Source organism: Pogoniulus pusillus, chromosome 18, assembly GCF_015220805.1.
Source record: "Pogoniulus pusillus isolate bPogPus1 chromosome 18, bPogPus1.pri, whole genome shotgun sequence".
Lineage (NCBI taxonomy): Eukaryota > Metazoa > Chordata > Aves > Piciformes > Lybiidae > Pogoniulus > Pogoniulus pusillus.
In genome coordinates, this window is record NC_087281.1 from 9,578,444 (window position 1) to 9,605,935 (window position 27,492).

General features: G+C 42.5%; 1 protein-coding gene and 1 long non-coding RNA gene across 2 annotated transcripts; both read left to right on the top strand.

The window, feature by feature from the left end:
* The first annotated feature begins 13,613 nt into the window (after positions 1 to 13,613).
* CALM2 (calmodulin 2) lies at positions 13,614 to 26,917 on the top strand. The gene is made up of 6 exons (XM_064158356.1): positions 13,614 to 13,735; positions 18,165 to 18,195; positions 23,215 to 23,358; positions 23,435 to 23,541; positions 24,301 to 24,436; positions 25,680 to 26,917. Exons 1-6 carry the CDS (start codon positions 13,733 to 13,735, stop codon positions 25,706 to 25,708), a joined length of 450 nt encoding a protein of 149 aa, XP_064014426.1. The 5' UTR covers positions 13,614 to 13,732; the 3' UTR covers positions 25,709 to 26,917.
* On the top strand, positions 14,209 to 16,458 carry LOC135183402 (uncharacterized). The gene is made up of 2 exons (XR_010305547.1): positions 14,209 to 14,377; positions 15,608 to 16,458. It is a non-coding gene; the product is annotated as an uncharacterized LOC135183402 (long non-coding RNA).
* Positions 26,918 to 27,492: the final 575 nt, after the last annotated feature.

Sequence of the window (27,492 nt, forward strand, 5' to 3'; positions counted from 1 at the left end):
TAAGTTAGATTTTCTCTCTCCTGGACCTAAATTTTACATTCATCATTAATCTGAACTGTTTCCTCTTAGACCGCGTAAGGAAATCTACAATTCATGTCTGCTCTCCTGTGGTAATTCAAGTCTTGGATTTGTTCTCATTGCCAACAGCAAATACTGTCTCTATTTTTAGAGAGTGATCCAATCTGCTTGTATTTCCTGATCTTTCTTCTCATTCCTTTGTTGTGATATCCTTTCTGCCTCTTAATTGTTTCCATATGAAATGGCCTCAGTCAAAGCTGTTGCAACGAATAACATCCATTTCAAGATGTCAGCATTTTGGTCACAGCAGATAACCACAAGCTGGTTACTCCTCGTGTGCAGTAGCACTCCTTAAGGACAAGTTAGTAAGTTCTTTAGTCTTGCTAAGTGAAAAAGCAGTAAAAACCAAACACTGCAGACAGAAGGGATCTTGGTAAATGTGATTTCTGCCCTTTTAACTAATTATTGTGATCTCATTTTTTCATTTCTGCACAGCCACAAAATTTTCCTTTCCTTTTAGTGCAGTTGAATAGTATTAGGAACCAACTTCACCTCTCTCCTGTGGGTTGTCTTTTGTCAAACAACTTACGGAGGGGTCTCTTACCTTTTCAAGACTGAGGCTGCTCTATTGAATCTAGGCCTCTTCATCAAGGCAGAGAGCTCTGCTGGTTCTGCTGCATTTCCACAGCACAAGGCTGGATGCACTTGAGAGGTGTGAAAGAGCATCCTGGAAGAGCTGGAAACTAAATATATTCTGCTACAAGATTTCTTCCATTCCTTTCTCCACCCCCAGATCCCAGAGACAACAATGCTTTATGCAGGGCTTTACATATGCAGCTAATGGCAGAGGGAGGAGAATTCCCACAGATTAAGAGCTTTAGCTCTGTACCAGCATAGTACACAGCTTTCAATGGTGCTGGGGTAAGTTTTGAGGGAAAACACTCCCATTGCTGGTTCCATGGAGAAGTTCTAAACAATTATTTTTTAGGAACAGATCCCTGACTCTAAGATCTTTCCCTTCAGCTTTGACACAGGCAGATGGATAAGATTCCAGAGGAGAGCCATTAAGATGATCAGAGGGCTGGAGCACCTGCCCTATAGTGATAGGCTACAGGGCTGTTCAGCCTGGAGAAAAGGCAGCTCTGGAGACACCTCACAGTGGCCATCTAGTACCTGAAGGTGGCCTACAGGAAAGCCAGGGACTTTTTACAAGCACTTGTAGCGACAGAATGAGAGAGAATGGATTGAAGCTTGAGGAGGGCAGGGCTAGACTAGATATTAGGAAGAAATTCTTTACAGTGAGGGTGGTGAGACACTGGAGTGGGTTGCCCAGGGAGGTTGTGGATACCCTCTTCAAGGTGATCTCAAAAGCTCATCCAGTCCAACCCCCTGCCAGAGCAGGATCACCTAGACCATATCACACAGGAACATGTCCAGGTCCCTCCTCATGCTTAAATGAGGCTTCCTATGCCTCAGCTTCCACCCATTGCCCCTTGTCCTGTCATGGGGCATCACCCAGCAGAGCCTGGCTCCATCCTCCTGGCACTCAGCCATTGCATATTTATAACCATTGATGAGGTCACCTCTCAGTCTCCTCTTCTCCAAGCAGCACAGCCCCAGCTCCCTCAGTCTCTCCTTTTAAGAGAGATGTTCCATTCCCTTCATCATCTTTGTGGCTCTGTGCTGGACTCTCTCAAGCAGTTTTATGTCCCTCTTGAACTGGGGGGGGGGGCCCAGAACAGAACACAGTACTCCAGATGTGGCCTTACCAAGGCAGAGTAGAGGGGCAGGAGAACCTCTCGACCTGCTAGCCACAGCCCTTCTAATACACCCCAGAATGGCACTGGGCCTCCTGGATGAGGCCTTGAGAAGTCTGGTCTAGTGGAGGGTGTCATTGCCAGTCTCAGGGGGGTTGGAACTAGATGATTTTTAATGCCCCTTCCATTCTGTGAAGCTAAGAATCTATGGAGATAGAGAAGGGATGTGATTTTGTTTAGACCCCCTGCTCTTAGTATGTCCTTTTGCTTAACTCTAAGGAGTTTCCCAGTCTGAGGTGTTAATTCTGTTACCTAGCTATCGATATGCATTGCATAGTTTGAAAGTCTTAGATGCTGTGGCTAGGTGCCTGATGCCATGCTTTCCATCTCTTATGAGAGCATTGCCTTATTTGCCTTATTTGTGTTTCAGGATCCCAACTCCATAAAAGCACAAAAGAGCAAACAAGTTTCCTCTCATTTGCCTTCAATTTTATGCTTATATAATTCCACTAATTTCATTTGCATGAGAACAGAAACAGATCCCTATTCTCCTGGTAGGAATTATTTCACAGGGCTGTTATCCAAACCAGGAGGCTGAGCAGGAGTTTACCTCACATGCACAAACCACCACAGCATAAGTGGCTTACAAAGTGTAATTTATGTACATTGTATGTAGTGGGATGGAGACAGAGGAAAGCTGCTTGGGGGTACTGGTAGATAGTAGGCTGAAGATGAGGCAGCAGTGTGCCCAGGTGGCCAAGAGAGCCAATGGCATCCTGGCCTGTATCAGGAACAGTGTGGCCAGCAGGACAAGGGAGGTTATTCTGCCCCTGGACTCAGCACTGGTCAGGCCACACCTTGAGTGCTGTGTCCAGTTCTGGGCCCCTCAATTCAAGAGAGATGTTGAGGTGCTGGAAGGTGTCCAGAGAAGGGCAATGAGGCTGGTGAGGGGCCTGGAACACAAATCCTATGAGGAGAGGCTGAGGGAGCTGGGGGTGTTTAGCCTGGAGAAGAGGAGGCTCAGGGGAGACCTCATTGCTGTCTACAACTACCTGAAGGGAGGTTGTAGCCAGGTGGGGGTTGGTCTCTTCTCCCAGGCAACCAGCAACAGATCAAGGGGACACAGTCTCAAGTTGTGCTGAAGGAAGTCTAGGCTGGATGTTAGGAGGAAGTTGTTGTCAGAGAGAGTGATTGGCATTGGAATGGGCTGCCCAGGGAGGTGGTGGAGTCACCGTCCCTGGAGGTGTTCAAGAAAAGCCTGGATGAGGCACTTAGTGCCATGGTCTAGTTGATTGGATAGGGCTGGGTGCTAGGTTGGACTGGCTGATCTTGGAGGTCTCTTCCAACCTGGTTGATTCTATGATTCTAACAGCTGAGCATCCCTGTCTCTTCCACATGTGAAAGTTGTCTCACTGACTAGTTTTAACTCCAGGTACACAAAATAAATGAAAACATTAGAAGGGGAACCTTGGAGCTGTAAAGTAGTGGTTTGACTGGCCTGTAAGTGAACTACTTATTTATGTAGTTAAATAAATTCAGTATTAACCACGGATGAAAGATACAAGTTAAACATATTTTGCAAACATGTGCATTGCCTTCTCATTTGCTCAATAAGGTTTAAGTTAAAGTTGCTCCTGGTACAGCCACCAGTAATCAAAGTGGGAAAGCTGAAATGCAGAACAAATGAAAGCAAACCAAATTGCTTTAAGAAGTTTCAAACGAGTATGCTGTTGGAAGTGCTATAAAAGATAACACAAGAGAGGCAGCTAAAAACTGTGGTTCGAGCTCATTGTTTTCAAAGCAACCATAAATTTTAACTTCAATAGCTTTGTGCTCATCTAGGGGCACTGTAAAAGTGAAAAAAAGTTGACCTCATCATCATGTGAAGTTTCCTATTCCTGTCCTGAGTTGTCACTGGTAAAAGCAGGCAGCAAGAATTCCAGTTGTAAACAGTGATGTGCTGCCAATGTTTCAGCAAGGGTAACCCACATTTTTCCTTCTGCAGCTGCAACATAGCTTGTGTGTAAGGGGCTCTGGCTGCAGAGGAGAAGGCTGCAGAGCAGCCTTCCCCTTCAGCTGCTTCTTTGGTGAAATATAAATGCCCTTACTTAGGTATAACTAGAGAGGAGGATGCCATAATTTGGCAAATAGACTTTGAGATTCATAGCACCTTGTTTCTATACAACTGTTCACAGAAACAGGAGCAAAAGTCATAGAATCAACCAGGTTGGAGACCTCCAAGATCATCCAGTCCAACCTAGCACCCAGCCCTAGCCACTCAACTAGACCATGGCACTAAGTGCCTCATCCAGGATTTTCTTGAACACCTCCAGGGACAGTGACTCCACCACCTCCTTGGGCAGCCCATTCCAATGCCAATCACTCTCTCTTTGAAGAACTTCTCCTAACATCCAGCCTATACTTCCCCTGACACAACTTGAGACTGTGTACCCTCATTCTGTTGCTGGTTGCCTGGGAAAAGAAACCGACCCCCACCTGGCTACAGCCTCCCTTCAGGTAGTTGTAGACAGCAATGAAGTCCCCCCTGAGCCTCCTCTTCTGCAGGCTAAACAACCCCAGTCCTTATCCTTTCTTGCACCCACTCCAACTGCAGTTTAAAAGGCACATCTGCAAGTCTTGCACCCTCCTGACTGATTCTCAGAGCTCGTGGCCCTTTTCCAAACCATCCTCCTGGGAGAGAGGCAGGACACTTGCATCTTGAGTGGCTATGGGCTGCACTGCAGCCCTTCTAGCAAAACAATATTCTTGAAACATGGTGTGAAAGACTGCACACTTTGACTACTGTGAGCTAGACACTGGTGTAGAGCTGAAGGACCTGATGCAGCAGAACAGTTAGTTCCCTTCCAGTGGTCTGCCCATGGCAGCAGGCATGTGCTTCAGCATGCAGCTCCCACTCTTACTTGCAGGATGCCTCCCTCAAAAGTAGTTTTAAAAACATGAGGATTAGTGATTAGCTATCTCACTGCTTGCCTGACAGTTGGTGCAATTAAAAATGTCTCCAGAATGCTAATAGGAGTCAACTGAATTTTTTTAAGCATCATGCAGGCAGTGTACATCAGATTGAAAACCACACTTGGTATCTGCTACCACATGACTGAAACAGCCAAGTCAGGGGAAAAAAAAAAAAAAAGCTTAAGTTAAAGGAAATCAGAACAAAAGAGTTTGGGAGCAAGTTCAAGGATAGCAACCTCCTTTCCAAATGCGTCTGTGCAGTCATTGTCTTGGAGAATGGAACTGAAAATGTTTGCATTTTTTTTCCAGCTTTACATCCTTAAAATATCCAAGCCTTTCCTTCCCCCCTTTCCTTCCCCCCTTTCCTCCCCCCCTTTCCGTCCCCCCTTGCCTTCCCCCCTGTCCTTCCCCCCTTTCCTTCCCCCCTTTCCGTCCCCCCTTTCCTTCCCCCCTTTCCTTCCCCCCTTTCCTTCCCCCCTTTCCTTCCCCCCTTTCCTTCCCCCCTTTCCTTCCCCCCTTTCCTTCCCCCCTTTCCTTCCCCCCTTTCCTTCCCCCCTTTCCTTCCCCCCTTTCCTTCCCCCCTTTCCTTCCCCCTCCCCACCCCTCCCTCTTTCTTTCCTCTCCTTTTTCCTTTCCTTTCCTTTTTCCTGTCTCCTTTCCTATCTCCCTTCCTTTTTCCTTTCCTCTCCCCTCTCCCCTCTCCTCCCTTTCCCATAACATTTCCATCAATACTGCCATTTCAGCTACCAAAAGATCGCTTCTAAACAACTGGGAAAGATGTGCTTGTAAAACGGTGTAAATACCTCTTTCCCCAAATAACTGCTGTGGTTTCAGGGCCACAAATGATGCGTTTTGAAATAGGCCTACATGTTTATTTACGTGAGAGAGCACGCTAGCTCTGGTCCACAGGAGAAAATAATAGGCATTAAGCCTTGCAGTGTACAGTCCACTGAATAAAGAGGAGATTAAAAACGATCTCTGGTTTAGAGATCTACCACGGGCTTTAAGCAAAATTACTGTCTTTGAAGCTTAGCAAAAGAATTAACTATTTTAGTGTTTTGTTTGGTTGGTTTTTATCTTAAAATTCTTTTAGAACTTATTTTAAGTGTTGTGGGAGATAATGAGATGGGATGGTAAGTTAAACTAATAACAAAGGTGAAGGTTTATTGTGCCCTATAGAAAAGTGCTTATCTGAAGGGAGATTGTCAGCTTCTTCACTCAGTCTTCTTTGTGTTGCTCAGTTGATATAGCGAGACTTTAAGGTGGTCTTAGCCAGCCAATAGTGGATTTCCTTCAAGGCAGAGGATGCCTACAGAGCTAAGAAAGCTGCCCCATGCCACCACCTACCTCCATCATCCAGTGAAGGAGGTAGTGTGAGCAGTTATGAAGCAAGGAGATGCTGCCTGAGCAGTACAAGGGTGTGATACTTAACTGCTCAAGCAGCTAGCACTAATTTGAGCAGCCCAAAGGTCATGACTATTTATGCAGATAAAAGGTCAATGGCAAGCTGGCATGTGGCTGCAGGCTATCTTGGTAAGTGTGTTACCCAGAGCACTGATACAGGCTTCTGAATCACAGTTTGTCTTTCTGCATGAACTTTTAGGCCAAGATTTGGCTGAAATAAAACACGTTGGGAAAAGAATCTCTGCCATGAGAGTTAACATAGTCAGGAGCCAGATGCAGCTCTATGGCTCAGGCTCATGTGTTGCTCAATCAAACCTTAGAATCATTATTTATAAAAGAGAGCCAAACTGTGCACTGTTTGCTCAGTATTTAGTCAGCCCTAATGTGGATAAACTCATCTGAAAGCATGCCTGAGTACAGACAGAGGAAAAAATTGAGTAAGATGCTTAGGCTGTGGCCCACTGAAAGCAAGCCTGTGAAATGCCTACTGGCTTCAACAGTGGTGGAGTTCTTCAGCTGTAGATAAAAACCACTTTAAATGTGCAGGAGCTTTGAGCACACAACTAAATGAACACGGTTTGAATTTCCAGAGCAGTTTCAGTTTAGGTGAAACATTATCTGTTTGGGTGAAAAAGAGAAGGAGAACACCATGTTTAGTCTACTTAGATTCTATACTCATATTCTATACTATTTTTGAAGTTTTCTGATCACTAAGTGCTCCATTGTTTGCTGTCATTAGAACATTAAAACAGATTTTAGCCTTTGGTTCCAGCAGCTGTCTACCTGCACCAATTTTAAACAAAATCCTTTTGCCTTCCACTGAAAATCAGTCCCATATGCCCTGGTCCCCAGTAGGAAGTGTGCAAAATATTTTGTGACATTTCATTCCCCCCAAAAAAGCATCATTACACTGATTTCATTTTCATCATTATTTGGCACTCTGCCCCAATGAAAGTTGCAGCAATAACCCTATTACAAGCACTGCTTTGCCTCCACTTGCAATTTTTTAAATAGGAGTTAGATATTATCCTGTTATTTTTGTTTGCTAAAGAAGAAAAAATATGTTAGGATGACAACCTCACATGCAGAAAGCCACCAAAACGTCAAACCTGGAAAAGCCTGTGTTTCCTCTAGCCATTTGTTTCCATTAAAATGGAGAATCACTAAGTTCTTCCTGGATGTCTACATGTGGGCAGTTTCAAACAGTTGATTGCATGCATTTTGTCAAGCTTATTAATTCCATTACATGTCTTCATTCCCTATTTTATGGGCTCAGCTTTGGACAAACTGATACTGCACATGATCTTAGGTTATTCTTCCCCTGTACTCAGCACTGGTCAGGCCACACCTTGAGTACTGTGTCCAGTTCTGGGCCCCTCAATTCAAGAGAGATGCTGAGGTGCTGGAACATATCCAGAGAAGGGCAACAAAGCTGGTGAGAGGCCTGGAACACAAACCCTATGAGGAGAGGCTGAGGGAGCTGGGGGGACCTCATTGCTGTCTACAACCTGAAGGGAGGTTGTAGCCAGGTGGGGTTGGTCTCTTCTGCCAGGCAACCAGCAACAGAACAAGGGGACACAGTCTCAAGTTGTGCCAGGGGAAGTCTAGGCTGGATGTTAGGAGGAAGTTGTTGGCAGAGAGAGTGATTGGCATTGGAATGGGCTGTCCAGGGAGGTGGTGGAGTCACCGTCCCTGGAGGTGTTCAAGCAAAGACTGGATGAAGCACTTAGTGCCATAGTCTGGTTGACTGGATAGGGCTGGGTGCCAGGTTGGACTGGATGATCTTGGAGGTCTCTTCCATCCTGGTTGATTCTATGATTCTGTGATACCAACCTGTAACAACAGCACAGTCTGGTTGGTGAATAAGCATAATTTATATGTGTGTTCTCACTGAAAATGGTAAAATCTTAGCCACTGCTCATTTGCAAAGACTCTTTCAATTGCATTCATCAAACTGAAGAGAGTCTGTATTTGAGACTGAAGTTGGTGATCATGTTTGCAGACAGGCAGCACACAGTTTGAACAGCTCCCATCTCAGACAGTGCAACTGGAAGCACTGCTCTGATACTAATTGTGTGGCAGTTCTCATGGATGAAGGTTGCTGGTCTATGTGTAGAAGTGCAGGTGACTCTTGAAGACTTTCTCTTAAAGTTCCTCAAGGGAAAGAAAAAGAAGCCTTTGCAGAACCTGAAGACATTGGAATACATTCTGTGATCTCCTGGAAGTTATGCTGCTTCTCATTAAGTGTTATTATTTCCATATCTTGGAAAACAAGACTGTACTACAGGTGATGAGTGTGGGATTTCTCTTACCTTGGAGCAAGTAAGTTTTTTTTATGTCTTCTCTCCTAGTGAGGTATTTTAGAAAATGAATCACAGAAAAAGCAAGACCTTGCTCATAATTAGTGTTGAGGGCCATCTATTCTTGAACTTCAAGAACATGGTTTAGAAAGAGGATCTGCTACTGTCTCTAGTCAGGCAGCCTTCTCATTTTCCAGAATGACAGACTGGTGAGACGAAGAGCTACAGTTATGTTTTCCTCATAGGAGTCCAGAAAATACTGCAGATGTATAGACAATATTTCATCAGAAATCCTCACAAAAATGGAAACAGTTGTTTATCTCTTAAAAACAAACAAAACAAAATAAAAACAAAAATCCAAAACCAAAGAAACAAACAAAACCCACACCAATAAAATGAAACAACAGAAAACAAGACTCTGAGTCCCACTGGCTCTCTACTCTTAATCCTGCTCCAGGGCTGATGATTAGATCTTGCATCCTCCTCCAACCTCTCTCAGTTCCACATGAGTGCACCTGTATACTTTTTTTGAATCTTCTGTTGGTTTCATTTTAGTGAATGGTCACAATATAGTTAAGTACTCAGCTTTAGGTCACCTGAATCAGCTTTACAACATCAAGCCTTGACTGAGGCATGCATGTAAATAGAGCTCTGTATCCACTAACTACAAACCTGAATGGTATTCTGAAAGCATTTGATGCAGTCCCTTCTGTCTGGGACTTGGACCATGCTCTCTTCTATGTGCTTCCTACAGAGACTGAAGCGATGGAAGGACCCTCCTGTCCTATTCCATAAGGTAAGAAGTGCCATCCCAGTGATTTACAGGGACTTTGCAGTCCACATGTGAGTGCCTTAGGGATCAGGCACAAAGGGCAGGGCAAGACTCTCAACACGCAAGGAGAAAGCACAGCTATTCCCACAACCATGTGTATATTGCAGGTGGTGTCTTCCATCCAATAGTCAACAAACCTCTATTTTTTCCTAACCACTGCTGCCATCCAGGTGAGGTGAGGGTAGCCAGATAAGCAGTCACCCAAATTCCTCCCCATTCTCAGCATTCTGGATTGTCTCATCACTAGGTACTCACAGGATACCAGAAATAAAGATGTCTCATGACGTCTTGTTTAGCAACCTAACAGTTTTACACACAGTTTTTCCTTGCTTGGGGCTGAATGGGCCTTCAGCAAGGAAACTAGTTTTATCCCCACAAAGTTGGGACTGTACATAGAGTTCCTTCTCAGTGGCAGGTTCTCTATTACACACAAAGCTGGAAAAAAATTAGACTCCTTATGCAAAACCAGCCATGAGCTATTTTCTTTCTTTATGTAGCAGTTTTAGTACTCACTCTGAGAACTTTTTCCTTCTTACCTCAGAAATTCACTTAGAAAATTTGCAATTAATTTCTAATTGAGTTGTTCAAATTCTTACTATGATCTACATAGACATGACATAGCCAAGCTGACATAGGCTATGCACAGCACTCTGTATCAGTCCACATGATTCATTAATGTATCGTTAAAATGATAAAATAAATTGAATTTGCACAATATTAAATGCACCAAACACAGTAACTGTGAAAACTGCTGGCATATAGAGCTCGTTTGACCTTGTAACTCAAATTGCTTTTCTAATTTGTTGCCTCAATCATCTAACCTTGTAACAACTCAAACTCCTTTTCTAATTTGCTGCCCCAGTCTTGAAACTGGACTTCTATAAGACTGTACTTCTACACAGGAAAAAAATGCCCGTGCACAAACATTGACAAATCTATTAAATTACATACCAGAGAGACAAATTACCACGTTAAAAAGTCTGAGTTGATAGAGCTATATTGGACCACTGCAATTCCCATTACTGCTCTGTCAGAGGTGTCAGTCGCAGCCTGCAGCTGCGGCTGGTCATTTGATGTATTTCCTTGCCTCTCCTGGCACATACAGGCTGCAAAGAGCGTCTCAGCTAGGCAGCTGGAAAGCCATTCTGCCTCTCTGAGCTACAGAGAGAGCAGCCTGGCCTCAATATGCCTGAGAAGCTGCTAATATACCTGAGAAGCTGCTGTTCTACCTACTTGAGATTGCTGACAACCTGTTTGTGAAGGGTGGATTTTCCCCTTCTCCCATTAATTTCACTTTAATGCTTAGTAATGCAGCTGTAAGTGTTGGTGTCATTCACTGTGTTATTGCAAGCTAACTTCGTGGCTGATCTCTTCAACAGATGGAAGCAGGGTGGGGGTGGTGATGAAACCCACAGGAAATGGGTGCTGTTGGAGGAGAATGCAGATGGGGAAAAAAGGAGACTCCTAAGAACAGGCAGTGGGGAGAGAAAGAGATCAGGGAACCAGGGGGCATAAAAAGCATGGCAGAGGGGATGATCTGTATGACCACTTCTCTTTTACCCTTGAGAAAACTGAATGTAACTAAAAAGAATCCAAAGAAATGACTATATTACAGATACCTGGTATTTTAATGGACACAGACATAAACAGTACAGTGGTCAGCTTCTCCAGGACCTGAAATTCTTGCATTCAAGTCCCTGGCCTCAGAGACCCTTAGGCCATAACTAAAGAATCTACACTTTATTTACGCTATGTGCCTCATTTCCTAAAGCCTCCATACTCCTGGGATGACCAGTGGCAAACTCCTGCAACAGGACTCTGGCTTAACCTGCTGTCTCAGTACAGCACTTCCATATAATTTTCCTCAACTCCCTCAGGACCTATTTCACAGAAATGTTTATATTCCTTGTGCCTTAGTACCTGAGCAACCCACTTAAGAAGCTTGGTATCACGATGTTTTGCCTCTCTGACATACTGCGGGGATAAAGGGCAGATGCCAAGATAAATGCTTGGTAAATCAGGTCCAGAACCATGCACACGTGGGTGTTTTGTTGCCAGGACTTAACACAGGATATGGTTTTGCTCCACACAGATACAGCAGCACTCAGCTCTGCTCCAGATTGCAGGGTGCAGCCGCTTCTAGCCCAGGTCTAGAGCAGGTGACAAATGTTTTGGTCTGTAACTTGCCTGCTGTGATTCACACCTCTGGGACTGCAAAGAAGTTGGGAACGTCACAGCAATCTTTAAAACACGACCAAAGGGGGCACAGGAGGGGGACTAAAACTGCTTGAAGCCATACCGAAGGCTTGTCTGTCTATCAAGCATTGCCTTGCCACAGGTAGGGATTTGCTCCCATTTCCTATCACAGAGGTACAAGGAGGTGTGTGTAGCAATAACCTTGGCATTCATGCTTTTTACCTTTCATTTTTTTGATACTAGTGTTTTATTAATCTAGGTATATATTAGGCATTGAAAAAATGGGAAAGCATTTGAAAAGACAATCACTTTTATGTCCTTAACTTGTGGACTACAAATACTCTTATGAAAGGAGGCCCAAAAATTTCTGCATCACAAAATATTAATTGCAAGGCTGAAAGCCACATTTAAGTATGCAGTGCTGTCTTCTGTGTTCCCTATGACCACAAAGTAAGGTAGAGAAGTCAGACACTGGGCACGATGAAAGGGTTGCTGATCATTTAAGAAACAAAGCCTTACTTTGTTTTATTTTCACTTTTGTTCCTGCATTTGCTGAACAAAAGATAATCTCTGAAAAGAGAGCAGGCCTGAGAATGTAAATTAATATGCAGAGGGAAAACCACGGAATTTTTGTAAAGTTTGTTCATGCCAGTCCTTTCCTAAGCACATCCTATTTATATGGTCTAGGGACTGCGAAGAGCAGAGGTTAATGAAACCATTTCAGCATGTAGTGATAAGTAAATTGCCATAAAATACCATTCCTTTGTTAAGTACTGCATAAATATCAACCAAACATTGCAACAGATACAAAAAGTACTAATAGTTTTTATTGTAATATTACTGTGTTGAAACTTAGGTCAGGAGACCGAGACTCGGACCCCTGAAGCTGAGTAGCATTATTTACAGTCCCCAAATGAGCAGTGGTTTTCAGAGAGGAGAGGCAGGGCTGCTTCCACTGAACTCAGCCAACATTGCAGCTCTGTGTTGTGCTTCAGTACCTTAGAAAGCACGTTTGCATATTTGGAAGTTCTGTCTGCAGTCATTTGCCCAAATGCATTTCAAACCCAGTAAGACTTGAGATTTTTAGCTCAGAATTGCAGGCCATCTGTTTTTCTCAGGACCAGGACACAGAGAGCTTGTAAGAAAGGCATCTGTTCTTCTAACAATGCTACCAATGATGAAGCATCTCTGGCTAGCGGAGCGAGGTGGAGTTTTTCTGGACTGCGTTAGATGCAGAACGAGTCTCATTTAGTAACGCTGTGGGTGAGGCTTTCCGGAGCACAGCAAGACAAGGCTTGAAACGCTCTGGCAACGCGCTCCTGGGTATACGTTTCTGAGGTGCACTTCGGTGAGGCTTCAGGGTAGCGCACCAAGGGAGACAGCAGCCCCGTTTCGAGGCCTACGGCTCGGTGTCTGCTCCGCCGGGCATCCTCCAATGCCCCGCGGCGGCCGCCGGTCTGTCGTTAGGAAGAGGCCGCGTTAGGCCCGCTCCGGAGCCCGCCCCGCCCCGCCCCTCCCCCACTCCGGGCCCTCTGCGGCGGCTGCCGCCGCTCCCGCTCCTCGCGCGCGTGCCCGCGGCGGCAGCGGGGCGCTGGGTCCCGGCCGGTACCCCACGCCGCGGGCGTTGGCCGCGGGGTAGCAAAGAGATCGCCGGCAGCACTACCGGCCCCGGCGCCCAGCGCTAGACTGAGCCAGGCCGAGGCGGGCCGGTCCCCGCGCACTGCGGGCGGGGGGAGGGGGAACCGCTTCCCAGCTCAGACTGTGCATGTCCAAGTGACGCATTGCAGGTACGAATCCACCAATCAGCGCCCTCCTTCTGGAGGCACTGCACTGCTCGGTATTTTTTTCTGAAATTCTCTTCCGCCTGAAGAAATAGTCCCGCAGCCTACCCGCTCTAGCACTTCCTCTCCGCGGTTTCACAGCTGCAGTCCTTCTCTTTTCCGCACCGTGCCCCTTGCTGAACCGGGGGCTGGGAGAGGTCAGCGGCAGAAAGAGAACGCATTCGGGGTGCGGGGGGCCTGGAGAGGAGTGCGAAGTGCCGGGACTTCTTTTTCAGCTCTGTTTCCTGACGGGGAAAAGGAGGGGGGAGGGAGCGGCGCGGAGCGATCCGCACTGGCTGTGAGGCGGTTTATGAGGCACTGCTGTCCGCCAGGCAGGGCTCAGTGTGAGGCGAGCTGTAGAGCGGGGAGGTTGCTGGTGTGCCCATTGCAGCTGTTAGCTTCCACCACACCCTACAGCCAGGCCGAGCCACCATGGTGAGTCCTTGGGCATGGGGCAGCGGTAGGGTTTTATGGGTGCTGTTCACTACTCGGCGTGTGGGGCGAAGGTAGTGGGGGCTGCCTATGATTGGATGGGTTTGGGGAAAGAGAGGCAAGATGGTTTGGCTGCTGTGGGGTGAGGTCGTCTGCGTATGGGTGGGGGATAGAGGTGAAGGTGTCCCTTGCTGTGGTCGGTGGACTCAGTCTGGCAATGCGGGCAGCCTGGGGTGAAGGGTCCCGCTCGGAGGCGCCGTGTGCGTAGGAGGAAGTGGTGGTGGACGAATCCCGCCCGGGTCCCTTTCCCGCCCTGGGGCGTTGGTACGGATTCGAAATTCAAACTGCCATTCGGTTCGAGCGCCATGACGCTTTGTCGGGGCGTGTGTTGGCGGGGGGGGGGGGGCGGCGGGCGGCAGATAACGGTTCCTTCTGGGAGGAGACCCGCGTTGGGGGGGGGGGGGGGTGCCGGGAGGGGGGAAAGGAGCCTGCCACGATGGCACCAGCTCTACTTTCTTATCGCTTCCTCCCCCTCTTCCACCCTCCCGTTTCGGCAAGTCGGCGTGTGCGGCTCAATGGGGCTGGGGAGCCAGCGGCGCGGCAACGGCTGCTTCGAGCGTTTAAGATGTCTGTCTTGCTAGCGAGGTGTGTTGCGCCTGGTAATAATGCAATGCGGAGCCCTGCAGCTTCTGAGCAGCATGATGATGAGGGGCTGGCTACCTCACTGCACCATCTCCTTTCTTGCTAGACCTGTTGTCAGCTCATACAGAAGCTTTCCTTTTCTGACGATTTCGTGATAACGCCTTGCTGTCGGTGGCTCTATTGAAGAAGGAATTATTTTTTTTAACGCTTTTTGTTTCCCCTTTTGGCCATTGCGGTGGACAGTTACGCATTTTTTTCATCAAGCACAATTTATTTTTCCTAGCAGTTCCTATCAGCTGTTGAAGTAGAACGCATTTTGTGCGATTGTTTCAAATTCGGTCTAAAGGATATGAGCTTAATTTTTAAAAATTAAAACAAATGGATACTGAAAGACATGCAAAAAAATCTTAGTTCTGTCGCAAAAGCAACACCAGTGACTACTTAATACAATCCCTGCATTAAGAGAAGATGCAGTATAGTGAAATTGCTTTTTCATTCATTACATGCTTTTGAGGAATCAGATCACTATCATCTTGCCATGTCTATTTTGAATGGTGGGTGCTTAGATTTAAGGTTTTGAGGTGTTCTCTCTAGGCAGAGAAAGAAGTCTGAATGACTTTTAGGTGCTCGAATTATGAAGCTATACAGCAAACCGTCTACAAAGTTAAAAAACAGCAAATCTAGAAAAAAGAGACTTAGTGCTTTTAGTCATATGTACAGAACCAAAAATGGAGTATCTTCAAGCAAGGTCTCTATGAAAATGGGTGTGTCCAGGAGACACAGTGGCACTTTTGAATGTGGTTATAGTTCATCCTGGCAGGCCAGACTGGCTCAGCCTGTGAATTAATATATGTTGTCCAGTGCTGCATACGCTAGATAAAGCAGAATGTGTTGATCTTAAATTCGACTAACCTACTGTGTGATTTTTATCCTTAATGTGCTAACATGTCTGATTCTTGTTCTTCAGTTAATCTTGTGAGAACAAAACTCTTAGGTCTAACACCTGTAAAGTACACCAAAATGCCACGTTTTGGAAGGAAACAGTGTCATGTGTTCTGTGATTTGCTGGTTAGTTCTTTTATCAGGTGGTGGTAGCTCTGTTGAGGCTCTTCCAAACTGGTTACTGCATAGCCGTTACCGCCTTGATGAAACGCTACCTCTAGAGGCTGCTTGTGCTACTGAAACTGTTGCACAAAAACGCTCCTCTTTTTTTTTTTTTCCTTCGAAGCGCAGATTGTTTGTCAGAGCCTCAACGTGGGGGATGGTAACTACTGCAGTGAAAATGAAGTGCTGCAAGATGAATTGGAATGTTGTGTCGAAACTGTGATGGGTTCTGTGACTTTCAGGTGGATCTTGGCCGTAAGGGGCATATAAGAACTCCAACGTAGTCATGTTATGGTTGTAATTTAACTACTTGTTTCTGGCATTTGGTTTAATTACTGAAGGTCTGCATGCTGCCCCATATACGGTGTACGTGTAGCTTAAGTTCAGGACAAAAGAAATCCAGAAATATCTAGGAAGACACCAGTGGCCTGTAGCTCGTTGGGATGGATCCAGGATGATAGCCTGGCACCTGAGTGGCATGGCCTCCGAGGGAGTGATCTGGCAGACTTACAGGCTCCGCCTTTTACTGCTGTTGCGCAGCAGTCCATACAGAGCCTAGCACTGCAGAGTACAGATGGTGTTTGTTCAACCTTGCCCCACCTCCTCGCTTATCTTTCAACTGCCGTGTACCTGTGGCTTCTCACAAGCTTCATGCTCTTCTCCAACACCTTACCTCTTACAGGTGCTGATAGCTTCTCCAAATTTACGGTTAATAGCTGTAGGATGTTTTTAAATTGCTGGAAAAGTTTGGGAACACTTAACAGCTTAAACACTGCTTAATGTCATGTCTATATAAAACTGTCTATATAAAACAGTATGTGACTCAACTTAGTAACCCATAAGTATTGACCTAAATAAACTAAGTTCTTGCTACTTAAATCTGATCTACAGCTTTCTGTGGATAAAAATACCCTACAGAAATGTAGCACATTGTTGTTCTGTTCACTCGAGCAATAAAAATGTAAATAAGCATGCAAAAATGTGAGCCTCTTTGTGTTAATGATACACTCTAGATGAGCAGAAGTCTGTTAGGCTTCAGAGTGATGAGTAGAATGCTCACATTTCAAAGCATATTGTTGATGGTTCTCAGCAGGATTTGCTTCCTTCCACCTGTCACTATATCTCTTTTTTAATAAAAAAAAGCTGAACCTGTGTGGAAATACTTCTTGCTGCTAAAACTGGAGTAAGTGTGTAGCTGTAGATACCCATTGACTGCTTTTCTAGAAGTTACTCAGTAGTGTGGCCTTGATTTTTAGGAGTAGATGGGCCATGGGCAGTCTGAGAAGTGGCTGATCGTGCCTTCTGTCTTGTGCTGTTGCTGTATTTTAAACATCCACTTTTGTAGGTGGTTTACCTCATGTATGGTTGTTTGAGCAGCTAGCTTTTGGTTATTTTTCCTGTAACAGAAGTGATCTACCAAGTACAGAAATACAGTTACTTGAAATGAACAAAGTAAAAGTTGGTGGTTAACATACACCCTTTCTGAAGTATTTTAATGACAGTTGGCTAATGTGTAGAGACTGTTTGGGCACAGCTAATAATTGAAAGTGTTTCTGACTGCCAGTACTACAGTAGTTGTAGAAAGGAGGTGGTGACTGAAATGGTTGCAACAGGAAGGAAGGAAAAAAAAACCACGACGATTCATTGTTGTTGAACTTAGGCAGTCAGTCTGTCTTTTCTGTAATTCAAAGTTGTGGTGGTTTTATTTCACTTTTTGTGGAGTACTGTGGGATAAGTTGTTTGAGGAGCTTCTTTGAAGGAAGTGTGGCCTTTTTAATGCAACACAAGTGAAACTATTCTGAATTTGAAGAATTGCTTTAAATGTATTTATGCAGTCCTCAAACACCTTTGTGTTCTTTCAGCAGTGAAGTCCATTTTGAGATCAGAGGTGAAGACTGAGGGGTGTTTTTTTTTGCTGTCAAATCCAGTTGATTCAAAATCATAAAATGAGATAAAAACTGGGGCTTAGCCAACTAATGCAGAAATTACACCACTGAACCTTTCTCTAATGGCACTGAGCTACATTATACTAATGAGTTTATAGACAGCAGTCTGAAAAATGTCTGCATAGCCATATGACAGATGCATTACAATTACCAGTTTGATCTGAAGCTGCTAGTTACATGAATTCTGTTTTTTCTGAACAGGTCTTAGACATAAATCTTCATGTCAATCTAGAGATGACTTAATTAGAAGAGAGTACATATTTCTAATTACAGCATTGTAACTTAGCAGTAGAGACTAGTCTGCCTTAAATTTGGGATTTGTGGGTTACTACTGCATTGTTTGTACCTAAAGTATTACATGTTTAAGCTGAGGACAGTTTTCCAAAGTATTGCTGCCAGTAGTCTTCTGTGATTTTTTTTTAATTTTTTTTTTTTTAACCAATCTAGAGATCAGTGTGCCTTTAGTTTGGTAGTATTGCTTGGGCAATTGATACATATGGTGTGTAATCCATTATTTGGGTGTACCACATATTGCAGGGTCAGGAAATGAGGACAAGCTGCCAGTTACTACTTAGCAAGAAATCCTGATGGCTTTTGAGCTCCATTAGGTAGAATTACTTCAGAATGCTACAGATAAGACCTGAAGTGGAGCTACCATATTCAAAGGCCTCTACATGTCTGTGTCTTATTTTGCCTTGAACTTTGGATACAGCTATAATGAAATTCTTCTTTTATTGCAGGCTGATCAACTGACAGAAGAGCAGATTGCAGGTGAGGTTTACACATGCTGTGTTGCTACTCCTACTTGACCTGGCACATCTCTTAATCCATTGACAGTCTGTGTTACACAAGATATTTAGCTTTCTTAGACACTAAAGAGGTATTGTGGAATGTTTTAACTTGTCACCTAAGTTTTGAAGGCTTATCTACTGTAAAAGCTGCATGAATACAATTAATATGAAGTTTTGTTTAATAGAATAATTAGACAATCCTTTCAACTTTACTTGCTAGCAGACCTGAGGCTGTTTTCTTTCATGACTGCAGGACTATAGTGGAAGGGTAAATAGCTGATGAAAGCTTGGAGTCTAGAGTGCTTTTCTAACAGAAGGCAAAAATGTACTTGACAGTGTCCTGTCAGTGAATGTGTTCTAGGGTGGCTGGTTTTGGTGGCAGCAGACTGCCTTCATGATGGCAACTCTTGGTATTCCATATTTGGAACTGCATTGTGTACTTGGGCACAAGTGATGATTGCTCTGAAATGCTTAAGTAAATACACATCTCTTAAATGTTACTGCTGCCCTCTAACACTGGTTTCTGTGCACTGACATCTGTCTTATTAGTGGCTAAAACTTAATGGCTATCAGGTCTCCCGCTCGTGTGAGCTGGATGGATACAGTGTCTGTCACTGCTTTCTGAAGACTGATTTTAGCTTGACTAATTGATGTGACTTAAGACTGAATTCTCCACTACTAGCTTTGCCATGGACATTTAAAAAGTTAAGGGTTTTGTGTCTGCTGAGTGTGTAATGTTAGTGGAAATTCTTAGTGTGCATAACTGTCATGTAAACTCATTGTAGAAGGTGTTGAGTTCTGCTAATCTAATACTGCCAAGTCAGGCATACAAGTAACAGCCTCTGAGAGAGGTATTGCTGTTTAACTGTGATGTAGCTGTTGAAGACAATGTTAAACAGAAATGTCATAATGAAGCTTATTTTTTCTGTAATTGCCAAATTTGCAATGTAAGAATATTGTTCTGTAGCTTTTAGACTTGAGAAGATTGCTTTAACTCCCTAGGAGAGTAGTTAGGGTTTTGTGGAAAGTCCTTAGTTTTTTCCCTTGTGACTCTGGTACTAGCTTATAAATAAACAGAAGTCAAATCTAGTTCAAGATTATTTTTTTCTGGAATTAGCCTACATATCTTAAGGGTTTTGTGATCAACGTAGTTGGAGGAGGCTTTATCAATTGTCACTGCTGTCTTTCCAACAGTGCTTCATTGTTGCAGGCTTTATTATTTGATGTAGCTGATTATGGAATACAAACAGGAAGCTTATTAACACTACCTCAGGATTAGTACAAATGTTAGCTATTCAGTAATGATAGTACATTTCTCAGAGCCGAAAGTGAGTATTAATAAGCTTGTCATATTGACATAAAGGGTTTTCATCTGTGTGGAAAGAATGTATAACTTAATGTTAGTATTCAGTGTAATATGGCCTGCCACTTTTGGTTCTGCTGTGGTATTTCATGCAGCAAATGTTTGCAAGTAAACCATAAACCTCTAAGGTGATGAAAGCCCACTGGCCTATAAGAGAACCATCCCTAGTACTGCTTAGGAAGGGCTGCAGCTGACTTGCACTTAGTTTTGCTGTTGAAGGCCAGTGTTCATGTATGGGAAAGGTGTTACAGATGAACTTTGCATGTATGCAGAGACTGGTTTTAAAAGTTTATGACCCTCATACCATTCTGTTTCAGTTTGTACAAAGATCACTAGCTTTTTATTTGAAGGCAAGCTTAAGACAGTCATACTACAAGGTAGAAAAAACCATTCCCTTCCTTAAAGAGAAGGTCAAAATCGTTAACCACTTCTGGACTTAAACCAAATCTTCTACATTTGCCGTGAAGCACCAGAATACAGCTATTAAAGATTTCAGATGCTCTTCTGTGTGAGCAATGAGTTTTACAGGAGACAGTCTTCTCATAGGCAGAGGTGAAAGACATCCCAGGTTTTGTTGGTATGATAGGATTTTGAAAGCTGAGTAGGTATAGAATACGAATGCTAGTTGCAGCATCAGGCAGTAAGAATTGAAAATGCAGAGTCAAGTGAGATATTGCTTTGATTAAATCTTTTAATGCAAGGTATACAGATCTGGATCGTTTGGTTGTCAGTAGTCGGCATAGGGGGGGAAATCTAAGATACTTTTGTCCCAAAACATCTGGCCTGGTAAGCTAGTGGTCCTTCCACTAGACCTCTGAGATCTAAGTGGTCTCTGAACAAGTAGGCCTATGTATGTTTTTTGTTCCTTTAGTATGCTGTGATTCTGCGCTGAGTATCTTACCACAAGAGTTATGTAGAGTTTATTTCATAGTGGAAATAACAATTTAAGTGTTGAGCTCCTGGTGGCTGTGAATAGAACAATTGATGTTCTACCAAAGTTCCAGATATGCCTGGCTAATCTGTGTGAGTGGGAATGGTAGTTCTGGTTCACTGAACAATTAGATCACTGAAGACTGCCACTCGTCTCTGAGGGTAATGCGGTGCAAAGATGCCTCAAGCTATTGTTAAATAGAACATTTTGAGCTAGGGTGTTAGAGTTCACATTATGTGGGACTGGCCTTTATTTTGTGTGGTCTGGAATTAGTGTTGTCTCTTGATGCATCATGTTTTTCAGAAAGAAGGAAAGACTGTAACCTTGTAGACTGACCTGAAAGATGAGTGGTTCTGCTGGCATGATCTTTGGGTTCCTGACAGGTTAGAATCTAGGATGCAAGAGAATTTTCTTTTGGAATTTGCTGTGGAGGAGTGTTGAATAGAGGAAGGACTTGCTTTACATGTTACATGGAATCAAGTTGTTCCTTGTGTGTGGGAAATGTTTGTTGCACATATGTCTTAATGTTGCAGGAAGCCAGAATTGAGTTGATGACTGAACTTCAGTCTTTCATAGCTGCCTTTACTGGCCATTGCTGCAAGTACCTCAAAGCTATGCCAGGTTGCTCTTCCAGTCTAAACTGCCTGCATATGTCACTATTTGTTGTGATTTCCGCAGGTGGTTCTAGGAGTAGCAAGAGATGTTTTAAGCATATTTCTAGCTTAATTCACCATTTGAAACAGTAATACATTTTTTTCCCTTGCTTTATGGTTACTATGTGTAACTAGTTGTTTCTAGGCTACTTATAGCATCTTTTGAGTTAGTTGTCCTTCAAGTGTTCAGAAGATACACCACTGGCTGGACTATGTTGTAGAAAGCATGTCTTAGAAGGGGGAAAAAATAAATCAACAAACCCAACTTAACAAAAAACACTACTGTAAAGCATTGCTTTTTCTAAACAGGGTCACTGCAGTACTCTGAAGTCTGTTTAGTGTTTAGGTAGTGACAGTTAACTTTCAAGCTAAGGATGAAGTGGTTAACAGCTAAACATTTTGAGTAACTTGACATTTCAGTACCTGATTCTTGATGAAAACAAAGTGTTTGTTTCAAGGTCCTTCCATGATAGACTGAACTTTTCTACTAGGCTTGACTCAAAACCTGTCCTTTCCAAGTACAGAACTTTATTCCTGGTAAACCTATTTGTTGCCTTTGATAACCAAAACTGTCTTCAAAGAGTGCTGGGCAGTTATTGTAGGTATAGGTTATAGCTGCCTATTTAGGCTTGGTTTTGCTTTGTAATTACACAGTACTCACTTAGAACTGTTTTGTCTGGTCCTCTAGTAGCCATACTGTGATTCTTCTGTGCTAAACAGTGGGAGTTGGCTTTTGGAACACTTCAGACTGTTAGATTTAGAAGAGTGTTTTTTTCCTGGATGGGGCTCAACTCTGGCTCTGGTATTATAGCTGTATTCATGAACTATAAAAAGCCTGGTTTTGTAGTTACATTTTTAACACTTGCCAAGCTTCTACTCACCAAGTGTTTCAGAATATGAAATGGATGAAATGAGTTTGTGGTTCATGTGAAAACACAACTTTACTGTGACCGATTCTGGTCTGGGAAACACCATCTGAAAAGCTGGATGCTTGGAAATGTAGAAAATTAATTATTAGGAGTATTACTGATGCAGGAGAACTCTTGAGATAATGACTTCTCAAAGGCATGATTTCAAGTGCCTTAAGCTGTAAAAAAAATCTGAACTATGTAAGAGAATAGATGTTCATGTTCAACTATAATTTCTGTATAGTTTAAGCTATGTGACCAGAGACAAACAGATGGCATGGATTAAAACCAACTCAGTTTTTGGATCTGACAATTAAACATTTATGCTTGTATTAGTAATGCTGGCTACAATACAGCCATTGTAAAAAGTTGGAGTAGCACTGAAACAGTTAAGCAGTCTTAAGACCATTTTTGACTATGAAGACTGTTTTTGGATACTATCTGGAACTCAAGGAATTTTCTAAGCAGTTTGCTGGAAATTAAGACTAGTGACTTTTCTTGAACAACTGACTGGACCTATATATACACATAGACTGAAGAACTCCAGGAGAATTCTTTAGGTATGGCCAAGTGCTTAACACATATGGTGTTCTGTACTGTGGCTTTGTGTAGTATATACTGTTCAGGTTTGCATGTCCAAGTGGAAGCAAGTTGTAATAGTAAACTTTTTAATTTGGTCTGATTATACCTTTTTACAATTAACTTGTCTCTATTGGTAATAGAAGTGATGTTAAGCTGTGACATTTGTATTTTCAGTAGTTTCTTCCCTCTCTGAAAACTTCATACTATTTTTTCATGACTAACAGTTTCTACCAAGGATCTGGATCCTTCTAGTTGCAGATGGCTGTTCTCTTTGTCTCTGTATCAAGGATACAGGCAGTAACAAACACCAGAGTACTTCAGAAATGGATGAGCACCCATCTTATTTAGGTCAGAATCCAGTTGACTGGTAGACTGGCAAGCTGTTCTCCAGATGCTGATGCTTCTGTATTGGCATTATGGTTATAGCAGGCTGAGCAGTACAGCAAAAATTTCTTACAAGAATGAACTTAAGCTTAATGTACAATAATAAGCAGCAGTAGGCTCTTACACAAACTTAGTGTCTCAATGCTGAAGGGATTAACTCCTCTCTGTTGTTACACAGAATTCAAAGAAGCCTTTTCACTATTTGACAAGGATGGTGATGGTACTATAACTACAAAGGAGTTGGGGACAGTGATGAGATCGCTTGGTCAGAACCCCACAGAAGCAGAGCTACAGGATATGATCAATGAAGTAGATGCTGATGGTAAGATATTGATAATAAGCAATTTAACAAAATAAAGTGAAACCTGTGTTATTCTAACTGTCTGTCTATCTTGCAGGCAATGGCACAATTGACTTCCCAGAGTTTCTGACAATGATGGCAAGAAAAATGAAAGACACAGATAGTGAAGAAGAAATTAGAGAAGCGTTCCGTGTATTTGACAAGGTACTCAAATGTTTAACAAATAACTCTGGTTGTGAGAACTCGTTTTGTAATTACCATGAGATTTCTCATTACTCTTGAATTCAGTGAGAAGGTTATCTGCAGTCCTGTCATCTAGACCTTCTAGGCAGCCTTAAAGGTCAGTCTACTGTGGTACTGCTCGTGAAAGTCAAATGAGTCATGGTAGTAATGAGTTATACTATTAAGCTGCTGCTTGTTATGATACTAAAATACTCCTACATAACTGGCAGGGAAATTGTTTAAATATTTTAAATGGTAATATTTTCTCTATCTTTTTTTTTAAGATTCATTTAGGAGTTTAGTTAAAGTTAGCTTCTTAAGCAAGATACACTTTGAAACAAAATAGATTATTTTAAGCAGCTTGGTGTGGGGAGAGAAGGAGCAGTCTAGAGTTTGCATATACTAGTACTTCAGTGTTTCAGCAACTAAAAGTGGTTTGTTGAACTCAGTGAAGATGGTGAGTGAGATAAGGAGCTTCTGGTCTAAACCAGACACTTGAACCAGACAGTCACCTAAAATCATTGTGAAAGTCCTAAGATTTTTCCAGTGATTGTAAGATGTGTTTGAGATAGGACAGCAAAAGTAGATTGCCTTAGATTTTTAAAACTAAGATTTTGGACAATGCTGAAGATGTGCTAACAGCTTTCTCACCTTGAGAAATGTGGTAAAGTCTATGCAGTTACACTTAAGTCACTAGATCTTAGACAAGTCTATTGCAGTCTTCCTTTTTTCCCTTCCCAGGATGGTAACGGTTACATTAGTGCTGCAGAGCTCCGTCACGTGATGACAAATCTTGGGGAGAAGCTAACAGATGAAGAAGTTGATGAAATGATTAGGGAAGCAGACATTGATGGTGACGGTCAAGTAAACTATGAAGGTAAGGAGGTTTTACTTATGTAGTGCTTTTCATGCTAATGACTGTAGGTGCTGACAGCCCCACCAAGGTTTCTTTAATGTACTTCAGTATATGCATCATGTACTTGAACAAGTTATTGCTACCTTTGTTCTAAAGGCATAAAATGACAGTTCAGTTGAGCAGTGTAGAGAGTAACTTCCAAAATGCTAGCATGTCTAATGGTCATTGAATAAGTAAGCTAGCTGAAATGTTCACATACTGTTCATACTACTCTGTTCACTAACAAATGTTGATCTGTCAAATCACTTTTTTAATGCTTCTAAAATTACAAATTATAGAGGAAAATTCTGTAGAAATACACAAAAGCTTCAAGACCTTTAGAAGCTCTTTTTCTTAGGTGCAGCAGTTGGTTATTTCTACCTGGAATTGAAACTTAGATGAATTGTGCAAGCAGAACAAGGTCTGTTTGCATGTAGCATAGCAGAAGCACCTTGTTTCCATTTGAGTTTTCTGAACATACTGTAAAACAACTAGAGTATTTTCAGATAATGCTCTTTGCATGTGGCTTCCCTTTAAGACCTCTTTGGTTGCAGCCTCTGGATGAGTACTCACCGGAGTGAAAGTCTTTCATGAACAAACCTGCTGCTCCATAACTGCATTTAGGAACCCACTGGCATCCTTCTGGTTTCCTATTGCTCTTCACAGTTAACTTCTTACATTCCCTCGTTTTATTACTGTATCTGAAACTATGGTTCAGCAAGATACATAGTGTCCTATATTGTGGGATTTGAACTTCCAGTGTGATGCAAATAAGCAGTGATTCAGCTGGTTAAAGTTGGTCGAGTGAAACAGCAAGGACTTGATCTATTCTGCTTTGAAAGGAGTTCAAACTAGCATGGTCTTGCTTGTGGACCTATGTAGTTTATTGCCACTCAGCACAATTTGCTACTGATTTCATAGTGATTCTTAGATGTTTTGTGCTTATCAGAGCGTGTGGGCATGACGACCCTGTAATATTTTATTTTGTAAGTAAGGCTGTTACCAGTTAATCTGGTGACCAACATTTTTCATAAAGTAGAGGACTTTTGCCATTAAATAGGTTTTTAGGTGTGATTAGAAAATTACTGCCTTGAGGCTGCTGTTTTGATTGTAACTCAACATAGTTTCAAAACTGTTCAGTATTAAAAGGCAGGTTTCTTCACAGACCTTGCAATTGAGAATTTTTTCCCTGAATAATCATTGTGTAATTCTTTTCCTTTTGCAGAGTTTGTACAAATGATGACAGCGAAGTGAAGACGTTGTACAGAATGTGTTAAATTTCTTGTACAAAATTGTTTATTTGCCTTTTCTCTGTTTGTAACTTATCTGTAAAAGGTTTTTCCCTTACTGTCAAAAGAATATGCATGTATAGTAATTAGAAGGCCATTCCTCCATGTTTTTTCTCCTTTATCTTACTGTCATTGTTCTGATTTTTGGAAAATTGATCTAAGTAACAAATGTTGCATGTGGCTTACTCTGGATATTTAAGCCCTTCTGCACATCTAAAGTTAAATGGAGTTGGTTGAGGGAACATCTGGGTTGTCTATTTAAAAAAAGCTTTCTTTAGAATGACTTAGGTATGAGTCGTGTTACAAGTTACATAAAGTAAGCTAGGGTTTACTATGCATTAGCAATTCCCTAAAGTGATATGTTGCTTCTTGTTCTCCAGTACATAAAGGAGTTTATTTTTCTTTGTGTGATGGAGGATAAGGACTCTCACAGCTAACTGCAGGATAAAAACATGTGAATAGTATATTATGCATGTGGCTAATGCACTGTAAAAATGATTCTCCTAACTTACTTCACAGTAACTTGTGGCCATACCTGTAACATGTTGTTGAAATGTGGAGTCTTAATGTTGTGGACGATTGACAGTCAACAATATGAAACTTAAGTTGCACTAATGCAAAACGGGTGATTTATCCAGGTACTCGTACACAAGTTTTTTTTGTACTGCTGGTCCTGTACCAGAAAACATTTTATCCTCTTGTTACTATGCTTTTTAAACTTTGTTTAGCCACTTATTTTCAGAAAATCTGCTTATGGCACGATTTGCCTCAAATCCATTCCAAGTTGTATATTTGTTTTCCAATAAAAAAATTACAATTTACCCATACTGTTTCAATGTATCCTTGAATTATTTACAGGAATTGTTCAATACAGTTGCTGCTCTGTGTTTCAGTATGTAGCAGTTTGGTTTGCTTATGCAATGGATTGGCTGTTTTAAAATAGCTTGGAAGGTGAAAACTTAGTCCTTAAACTCTGGCCCTTACTAGTATTGTTGACTTGAAGAAGCTTTCTTAATAGTTTAAAATGTATTTTACAGTCTTGTGTGGAGCTTGGTGCTTCAATAAACTTACCGTAGTGACTGGCTATGCCCACTATCTGTAGACATTGTGAACTGGATGTTGACCTAGTTCAATAGTTGACCTAAAATTAAAATTCCTTGTTCAGACAACTAAACCTGTTTGCTTTCTTTTAATTACTTTGGAGTTTATTCCCTGTCAGCTGCTCTATCGGGGTAATTAGTCTCACACCTTTCTGAAGCTTTCATGTCTGAAACCACCATGTTTGAATTGCCATTCAGGATGCAGTCAGCAAAAATGTATAGAAAGAAAATGTTCTCTTATTGGTAATGAGCATGATTGTGTTCCTAGCACTAGGGGGTTTTGTGAAGATTTAAACAGAAAACCTGGTTTTGACCAAGGACAAATCAAAGACCTCCAAAAAATGCTAGAGGCTGTTTGTGCCTCTTGGCCTCTACTCTGCTGGCAAGACCTGAACAAGCTTACATAGGCTGTATGATTGTTACTTTGGTATGCCAGTTGCCTTTAAGCAAAGCATGGGCTCCTGCATCTGGTTACCTTCACTGGTCCCAGCAGAGTGTTTAGCTAATCTTTTTAAACTGTCTAAATCTGAGGTATTTATAATTGGTGGCAGTAAAAATTCCAAATTAGGACAGCTCATCAACCTGATTTCTGACACATCTGATCAAATGGTTATGATTTCAATCTTAAAGGACTGTAAGTAGCTCTATT